A 9,276-nucleotide genomic window follows, 5' to 3' on the forward strand; every position below is an offset into this window, starting at 1 on the left:
CGACTTTTGTCTGTCTTCCAAGCACCTGGCTTGCTATTTGCACATTTCTCTCTCTTTGCCATCCCTCCCTTCTTGCCATGTAGTTCTTCCACTGACTGTGCTCAGAACAAGCCTATTTTGGAGAAAATCATGGAAGATTGGTACACGATTTGCTATTTATTCATTTCAGAGTAGAAGAACTTGGCTGGGCAAACCATCAGCTCAACCAATTTCCTAGTAGTTGCTACAAGCCTCATCTTGCCTCTACAGAAGTGAAAACTGTGCATGATGAAGAAAACAGGCTGCAAAGAGGAGGAATATTAGTATATTATTACGGGGATGATGTTCCTAACTCAATCTAAGATGCCAGAGCTTCCAAAATGGAACCTTGATTCTTGCTATTGCATTATTTGCAATATCGGAATTGCCTTGTTGAGAGGCATCCTTTAATTTTGAATTTTCCCAAGTCTTATATTTTAAAAATATTTTAAAATAAATATTTTTTTTTAAAAAGTATATATTATAAGCTGATACAACGGCTGGCAGCACTGGATGCTCTGGGTCAGAGGAGGTATTCAATGGGTTCTGACCACTTCTAGAGAACCAGTAGTGGAAATGTTAAGTAGTTTGGAGAACCGGCCAATCCCACCTCTGACTGGCCCCGCCAACCCCATCTATTCTCTGCCTCCCGAGTCCCAATTGATCAGCTGGGTCTCCTTTGGTTGCACTGCCCAGGAGAACGGAGCTGGAAAGCAGGTTAGTGGGGTGTGGAGGGAAGGGGGATTTTGCAGTATCCTTCCCCTGCCATGCCCACCAAGTCACGCCCACCAAGCCATGTCCATAGAAACCGTAGTAACGTTTTTTGAATTCCACCACTGCTCTGGGTTACCTCGCCCATGAATGAAATCGTAATTGTCCAAGATCTGTGCCCATTTCAAGTTAACTGTTGATTTTACCAAAGGCTTAGCTTTTCCACGTTTTTTTAATAGGAAGTTTTATGATTACAGTTACAATTTCTTCAAACACAACCAGGTTGTGCAGTTCTATAGCAACCACATTATTTAGTACAGGAATATATTTTATTAGTTTCAAGGATGATAAAGAGTTTAGAAAAAAGAAACCTGATGTATTCATGAGAGCTTTTGTGTGTGTGTGTGTGTGTTAAGGCAAGGCCTTGAAAGATGACGATTCTGGCACTGACTTTCTCCCTTCCTCATTTTGCAAACGAATGAATCATCTGCAGGCAAGTCAGGTTGGCTGCCCAAACAGGCACACACATCATACTAAGCTGGATTTTTATCACGGTTTATTAAAGAAACTATCAGCCTGGTTCACCCAGTTAAGTCATAACCCCAGTTTACAGATCACGGTGGTTAGGTAGATAACAGGGAGTCCACAACTTACAGCTACAATTGAGTCCAACATTTCTGTTGTTGATAAGCGAGACGTTTGTGAAGTAAGCCTTGTCCCATTTTACGACCTTTCTTGCCACCATCACTAAGCGAATTGCTGCTGTTGATCAATTACTAATCTGGTTGTTTTAAGAGCCACAAAGAGACAGGCGTACGGCCACAATTGGGCCCCAGATCCCTGTTGTTAAATGAGACCTTTGTGAAATTTGAGTTTGGCCCCATTTTACGACTTTCCATTGACGCTATTGAGCGGTGAATCACTGCCGGCATTAAATGAATCACACGTGTCAATTAAAAAAAAAAAACTCCTTTGGTCTTTTTAGTTGCCAGCAGAAAGGGAGTGGGGGAAAGCAGTGCATTCCTTAAATGCTTCAGATAATTGCTAGGCAGCCGAAGCTGTTGGTGCGCAAGATTATTTCTGGAGAGCATGATTGATAACTCTTGGCTATGGTTATATCCCATTGGAGAATATACATCCAGGGGGTGGGGCGAAGACCAGGGTCAAGGGGGAAATGAATGATGTATTTTAGTGTCGGCTGCACCCAGCTAACGCCGACATGGCCACTCCTAATAAATCAATTTTCTTTTACTCTGAGAGATGCGGCTAGAGACTTATGATTTGAACAGGAGTGGATTTGTTGGAGTCCTGACAACACAGTTGTTAAGCAAATCTGGCTTTCCCCATTGACTTTGCTTGTCAGAATGGGACACTGTGACCGTTGTAAGTATGAACCAGTTGCCAAGCATCCAAATTTCGATCACATGAAACACGCTGCAAAGGTCGTAACGCTGAAAAACAACCTTTTTCATAGGTCCCTTTTTTTCCCAGTACCCTTGTAACTTTGAATGTACAGATCTGGATTGCTACTGAATTAATTTGTTCAAATGAAATTTTCTCCTTTTATTTGTCGGATTACATCTGACCGGTTTTGAATTCAACCAAGCGCTCATTACAGTTGCTTAACGAAATCCTAAAGCCAAGCAGAGGGGCAATTCTTTAATCCATCTTAAAAAAAGAAAAAAAAGAAATTGCAGATCTAAAATGAAGCCTGTTTTGCACGCGTCTTGCACCAAAGGCTCCCCATGCCATGTTGATCAAAAATCCAATTTTTTTTTCTGCTAGCTTGAAAACATTTCATACTTAGGCTGAAGAACAGAACGTCTGTTTCAACTCAAACGCTGAAACGTTTGAGAAAATAAAGAGGCTGTAACCAATGGATTCAGGCAACCCTTATTTTCAGCTAATTGTTTAAATAACGACAGTTAGGATAAAAACGTTTTGTTTTGCAATTTGGTCCCTTTCCCCAGAATTCCTCAACTTTAGCCACACATTCTCCTTGGTACAGTACAGTAATATTGGCGGGCTTTTCTTGCTTTATAAAACAGGAATCTGCCGAAGCATATGTTCCTTTCATGATGGCTTCCGCATGGTTTCCAAAAAGAAACAACATTCTACTTTATAGATTAACAGAGTTGGAAGGGACCTTGTAGGTCATCTCGCCCAACCCCACCTTCGCCCAAGTAGGAGACCCTACCGATACCATTTCTGACCGATGGCAGTCCAGTCTCTTCTTGAAAGCTTCCAGGGATGAAGCTCCCACCACTTCCGAAGGCAACTTCTGTTCCACGGGTTGGTTACTTTTCAAAAATCCTACAGACAAGGCCCATCCTACTGGCAAGAATTTTTTTTAAGCACCAACTTTCCTTGGGAGTGTTCATCCTTCATCAACACCCTCCATCATCATTCCCCCACTTTTGAATAAAAACCAGTCTTTCTTAAAGAGCGACCCAGGCATGGAAAGAGATGAAGTTTAGATGGCCACAGCGTAGATCAAAGGGTCTGTCTCTGTTGTGAGAGAAGTTGGTGCCTCTCTTTGGCCAACAGACATCATCCCCTGGTTGATCAGTAGAGAATCTTCTCCGTACTCCTGTGATTCGGCGACAGGTTCAAAGGAGGCACCTGGCCAGGGCAGTCTCTGCCTTTCAGTCTCAGGTCTGCAATGTTTGAGTTTTTTGTCTCGGCCAGGATAGGATTGGAGAAGGTGGTGACCGCAGCGTTGGTGGGAGCTTTCATTAGAACGGAGGTGGGGCTCATCCACGGATTTAATGCACTGAGGAACCTGTATTCATGAGAAGGAGGAGGACAGAAAGAAGAAGTCAACGGTTGGAATGTTGGAAAGATTTTAGCGTCAGGGCTCCAACAAATTCCCCTCATTCAAAGCAAAAGTCTCTAGTCGTATCTCAGAAAAAAATAAATTGATTTATTAGAACTTTGCCATGTTGGTGCGTTGCTGAGTGCAGCCGATACTAAATCACATCCTACATTTCCCCCTTGAGCCTGGCCTTTCCCCCAACCCCTGGATGTGACTTCTCCAAGAGGACACATCAGTCTCCAAGAGTCATCTATCATGGCTCTCCAATAACCTTCTTATGCTCCGACAACTTTGGGCTACCGAGGTGATTATCTAGGCATTTCAAGAATGCCTTGTTTTCCCCCACTCCCTTTCTCTGGCAGCTAAAAAGACCAAAGGAGTATCTTTTTAGTTGACATTTACGCAGAAGCCTCCAAACACAAGACCAATTTCAGTTTCTACTCTCCTACATTTTCCATCCAGGATTCTTCTGAAAGCTACTCCGCTCTCTTTCCTAGATTTTAACAGGGATGGCCTGCATCTCCAAAGCTTTCTTAATACCTGGAAGTTTGGGAGGGCCGGAAATGGGCCTTTTTCCAGCTTCCAGAGAGCCTCCGGAGCCCGGGGATGCCGTTTTCACCCTCCCGGAGTCTCAAGGAAAGCCTCCGGAGTCTGGGGAGGGCAAAAACGCCCCCCCCACTATGGTGCAGGAGGCCAACTAAGCCACGCCCACCCAGCAACTGGGCGGAGAACCGGTTGCTAAAATTTTTGAAGCCCTGGTAAAGCACCCACCAAAGTCCACTCAGATCAAGAGGCTAGCCAACCCAGGAGAAACACACACACACACACACACACACACACACACACACCTTCGCATCATCTGTCCACCTTGTTTAAGTCACCTGTGCATTTCTGGAACTGTTACCTTCCAAGTTGAGGGTTTACCATCGAGTTTCGGAAAAGCGACGTCCAGCCAAAACTACCGAGGTTGAATGGTGTCAACGTCGTTGGGGTGAATGCTGGGGCCATAGGAGGCACGGCTATGGCAGAAATGGGCAACGTTCTCCAGGAGGAGTCGAAGAGGGGCATCTGGGTCAGCGGGATGTCCAAGTACAAACCCAGAGGAGGCACCCAGGAGATGCCAGGTCTGTTTCCTGGAATCTCTGCTTTTTCCCGTTTCCTCCACTTCGCCCTCCGGTTCTGAAACCAGACCTTTGAAGATAGAGAGAGTGTGGGAATATGCCTCTCTGAACTGACCCATGAAGGATCCAATATTAAGACTTCCTTAGAACAACTTTATTGTACTTTATTGAATGTCCACTAATCGGCATGCGTTAAAATGAAATTTCTTTTAAAAAATAATAATAATACATTTTTTATTTTTGTTTCTATAGACACATCATTGTGTGAATGGTGTTTCCAGGGTGTTTTACATTTTAAAACAAACATGACCATAGTTAGCTAGTTAGTTAGTTAGTTAGTTTACTTTATTGTCATTGCACCTCGTACAATGAAATTAAATAACATCTTCAGTGTACATTATGACTGAAAATAAACACCAACATACATTGTTTGTATAGTTTAACATTGATATTGTTAACTTTCTTACATAATTTGATATTAATACATATTATCGGTCTTAATTATTCAATATTCTCATGTATTATTTTGTGTCAGTCTCTACCTTCACTTCTGTTATTATAAATTCTATATTATAGTCTTTAAATTGAAATTTCGTTGCATACAGCTCTCAAAGGGTCACCATCTCCAATATACACTACATAAACATGGCAAAATAAATCAATACAGAATTATGCATATACCCACATATATTATACGACACGGAGAAACAAACACAGCCTAATTCGGATATATACAGGTACGTGACGAGAGAAACAAATCTTGCGTCTTTACCAGGTGGATGGCATGCCATAGAGGACAAAGCTGTTACAGAATTGGGTAATCCTGTTAGAAATGCTTCGAAACCTCCTCCCAGAGGAGAGCAACAGAAACAGGCCTTGAAGTGGGTGTGTGGGGTCTCTAAACAATGCTTTGAGCTCTAAGCACATCGCGCTTATAAGCATCATCCTGAATAACGGGAAGCCAGCTTCCTATAATAATCTCTGCTGTCCTCACCACTCTCTGTAGGGACTTTCTATCTGAGGCACTGCGGCCACCAAACCAAACAGGGATGGAGTTTGTTAAACGCTCTCTGTAAAAAGCAGCCAGGACAGAAGGAGAAAGATTAAACCCATCATCTGTCATTTCCACTGCTGTCTCCTCTCCCACTGATGGTTTTCACACGTTGCATCACCTTAAAAGTGGTTAGCTTGATGCCACTGCTACTTGAAAATGACTTGAGTACTCACATTCAGACAGGGCACTTAAAGACAGGATATCATTCAAAGCTGAAATTGCTTTATCCTGGGCATCTTATAATTCTTCCAAGCCCGGAAGAGAGAATGAATCAGAAATCCTAATTCCTTCCCCTTCCTATTTTCAGCCAAGCTAAGCACACCTGGAAAAGGAGGAAAATTCAACCGTTCCCCTCTCTACAAGTGTAAAAACGAAGCTAAGCGTTCCTACTCAACCTGGTTGTGAGTTTTACACACTTCCAGAAGGTGGTGGATTTAAAAAGGGCCGTAACCTTTGAGTGAAGCCCCCCTTTGTAATAACATCACAACAGAAAACAAATGCTACCTAAATCCTCCACCTTATTACTGGGTTTTATGCACAATCCTGCTTATTATTATTGTTCCTATTTTTGACTGTCAGGCCTTTAAAATTGTACTGTGGATGTTTGTTTGTTTTTTTTAAAAAAACTGCGGCAGCATAGCAACGTCTTCAATAAATAAGTAACTCTCTCCCATAGGGGAGAATGTGATTAGAAAAAACATTAGAATGTGCAGAAATGAACAGATTAACACTGGCAATTAAAGAAAAAAGAACAAGCTGAATATAATACGATATGGGAATTATTTTATCAGCGGTTGGAAAACAAAAATGGAAGTTAGAAATTAAATGTAAGAATATAGAGGAGAAGGAGTTAAGAAGGGGGTGGTTATACCGATGAGATATATCATGTGTGGTAGGTTTAAATAAGAATGTAATTATTGTTGTTATGGTAAGGAATTTGTATTATATTATCGCACAAGATAAAATGAAAGATGGAATGTTTGTAAAAATAAAATATTTTTTTATTAATAAATTAAGTAAGTAAGTAAGTAAGTAAGTAAGTAACTAACTAACTAACTAACTAACTAACTCTCCTTGGATTCCAGCAGACGTTTTGGTGTCTGATCGCTGGATAAGTAACATTGCCTTACTTCACCCTAGTTCCAGAAGAAAAGACATACCTGTCACTCACCTGAACTCGAGCTTCTGTGAGGTCTAACTGCAGGGCAAGTTCTTCCCTGAAACACAAAGGCAAACAAACGCATCTTAATATTGAGACAATTTACCAGTCACCAAATCCCTCACCCAATGATGCATGGTCTGACTTCTCAAGAGGCTGCAGTGCCAAGTTCAACAGGGGAAAAATACCCCCCCCCCAAAGCTGGGTAAGCATATGGAGATGAACTGGGCAATGCCCTTAGATTAATAATCAATCTGGCTTGTTTAATTGTGGTTTATCAAAAGCTACATCTCTCAAGAGGAGGCAGAAAATACCCCCCCCCCCCACACACACACAGTTTCTCAACAGGACCCCATGTACACCAAAGATGAATACTTCTCCATTCCCAATGAAGACAACTTCTTCTTCTTCTTCTTCTTCTTCTTCTTCTTCTTCTTCTTCTTCTTCTTCTTCTTCTTCTTCTTCTTCTTCTTCTTCTTCTTCTTCTCTTCCTCTTCCTCTTCCTTTCTCCTCCTCCTTCTTTTTCCTCCTTTTCTTCTTCTTTCCTCCTCTTTTCTTCCTCCCCTCCCTCCTCTACCCCCTTCTCCCTCTCCCTCTTCTCCTCCTTTTCTTTTTTTCCTCCTCCTCCTCCTTTCTTCCTCCTCTCCTCCTCCACCTCCCTCCTCTCCCTCCTTCTCCTCCTTCCCTCCTCCTCGTCCCCTTCTCCCTCTCCACCCTCCTCCTCCTCCCTCCTCCCCAAAGGGGGTTTCTCCGGCAAAGCCCCCCACCTGGCGAAGACGTCGGGGTAGTGGCTCTTGCGGAAGGCGTCCTCCAGGCCCTGCAGCTGGACGTGGCTGAAGGTGGTGCGGTACCTGCGCTGCTTGCGCTTCTGAGGCTCCGGCGCCTCGCGGACGTTGGATGGGGCGCCCGGCCCGGGAATCAGCCCTCGCTGGCCCGGCTGCCCTTCCTCCGCTCGACTGCCCGGCTTCTTCTGCTGCTGCTGCTGCCCCCGCAGCTCCGCGGCTCCCTCCTCTCCCCCGCGCTCTCCCTGCTGCAGGGGCCCGGGAGGCTGGTGGTGCTTCTCTGCGGCGTCCCCGCCGGCTGCGGAGAGGAAGCGAAACGGAGTCTCCCTTCTGCACACCGGCTCCCCCAAGGCTCCCCCAGGCAGGGCGTCCCGGCTGGTCTTCGGGACTGACCCACGCCCGCGGAAGCCCTGGAAGCCCTTTCCACGCGCGAAAAAAGTCGCGGAAGGCGCTCCCACGCGCGTAGAAGCCCTGGAAGCCGTGTCCGCACGCGTGGAAGGCGTTTCCACGCGCATAAAAGTCGCGGAAGTCGTCCCCACGCGCGTAGAAGCCCTGGAAGCCGTTCCTACGCGCATAAAAGCCCTAGAAGCCGTTCCCACGTGCATAGAAGCCCTGGAAGCCGTGTCCACGCGCGTGGAAGCCGTTCCCACGCGCGTACAAGCCGTGGAAGCCGTTCCCACGCGCATAAAAGTCGCAGAAGCCGTTCCCACGCGTGGCGGGGAAGCCGTGGCAGCCCCGGCTTGAGCTCCGTCCCTCCCTCCCTCCGTCCCAGCGCGGTTCCATCGCCCGCGCTCAACGAAGGGAACCCTCCTCCGTTCCCCGCCCGCCGTCCAGGGGGACCCACTCCAGCGGACGCCCCCCGGCCCCATCCCGCATGTCGGGGTCCCACTCGCATCGCGTGCAAAGTCGGGGGCCTTGGGGCACCCCTTCACCCCCTGCCCCTTACTGCGGTCCCTGGTCCCACCCAGGAGGCTGTCGAGGAAATAGGTGGTCAGCAGGTGCAGGGCGGGGGCGCCGCCGGGACCGGCGCTCTGCATGGCTACTGGCCGGTGCAACGTCCCGCGAGGGGTTTTATCCGCCCCGGAGGCGTCCCCGGTAGCAACTCAGGGGCGGTCTGGGGTGGAGGGGTGGAGGACAAACCCCTCCCGGGCTTAAAGCAGGTTGTTCCTGCGCCATAGTAAGCTCCACCTCCCCCCCAGCCTTCCTCCGCGGAGGGAAACCAGGTAAAGCCAGGTTTCTCTTTGCAACTAAGTGGATTTTTGGGTAGGTGGGTGGGAGTTCCCCTCTTCCCTCCTCCACCCCCCAAACCAGAGCTGTGGCCGACAGAATTAATTCCCTCTAATTAATTCACTTCAGCTGGGTTTTTTTTTCCTCTCCAGCTAGGACTTTATACCAAATTCTGGTTGCACGTTTCCCTGCTCCCCGCCCAAGTTTTTATTTAGTTTTTTAGTTTTTACAAACATCTCAAGGCGCAAACAGTGTGTGGCACCCGAGTGTCATACATTTTGATACAAATAAAATAGCATTCATCATGTGGAGCTGCTGATCCAGTTCTACAGAGGAATGATTGAGTCTGTCTCTATAACGGTCCGGTTTGGCTCTGCAACCCAAACAAA

General features: G+C 46.2%; 1 protein-coding gene across 3 annotated transcripts; it reads right to left on the reverse strand.

Moving 5' to 3' along the window:
• Positions 1 to 1,052: 1,052 nt before the first annotated feature.
• ESX1 (ESX homeobox 1) lies at positions 1,053 to 8,782 on the reverse strand. Of its 3 annotated transcripts, none has more exons than XM_087972199.1 (5): positions 8,625 to 8,782; positions 7,646 to 7,958; positions 6,891 to 6,936; positions 4,449 to 4,735; positions 1,053 to 3,511 (listed from the first exon to the last, which is right to left on the reverse strand). In XM_087972199.1, the coding sequence occupies exons 1-5, from the start codon at positions 8,695 to 8,697 to the stop codon at positions 3,295 to 3,297; spliced, it is 936 nt and encodes a 311-aa protein (XP_087828325.1). In that variant the 5' UTR covers positions 8,698 to 8,782; the 3' UTR covers positions 1,053 to 3,294. The 3 variants fall into 3 exon arrangements, with proteins under 3 accessions (XP_087828325.1, XP_087828326.1, XP_087828324.1); XM_087972200.1 differs by having other exon boundaries at positions 7,730 to 7,958; positions 8,607 to 8,782; XM_087972198.1 differs by having other exon boundaries at positions 8,607 to 8,782.
• Positions 8,783 to 9,276: the final 494 nt, after the last annotated feature.

This window comes from Notechis scutatus, chromosome 10, assembly GCF_049901735.1.
Source record: "Notechis scutatus isolate UNSWTSFEM ecotype Mainland chromosome 10, rNotScu1.2, whole genome shotgun sequence".
Lineage (NCBI taxonomy): Eukaryota > Metazoa > Chordata > Lepidosauria > Squamata > Elapidae > Notechis > Notechis scutatus.

What these genes read in the sequence shown, in the direction of transcription:
- ESX1 (XM_087972198.1), bottom strand. Translation starts at nt 8,697, where the DNA reads ATGCAGAGCGCCGGTCCCGGCGGCGCCCCCGCCCTGCACCTGCTGACC. An exon ending in GGGTGGGACCAGGGACCGCA is followed by an intron (nt 7,959 to 8,606) that starts GTAAGGGGCAGG and finishes TCCTCTCCGCAG; the next exon opens with CCGGCGGGGACGCCGCAGAG. An exon ending in GTAAACCCTCAACTTGGAAG is followed by an intron (nt 3,512 to 4,448) that starts GTAACAGTTCCA and finishes TCATGAATACAG; the next exon opens with GTTCCTCAGTGCATTAAATC.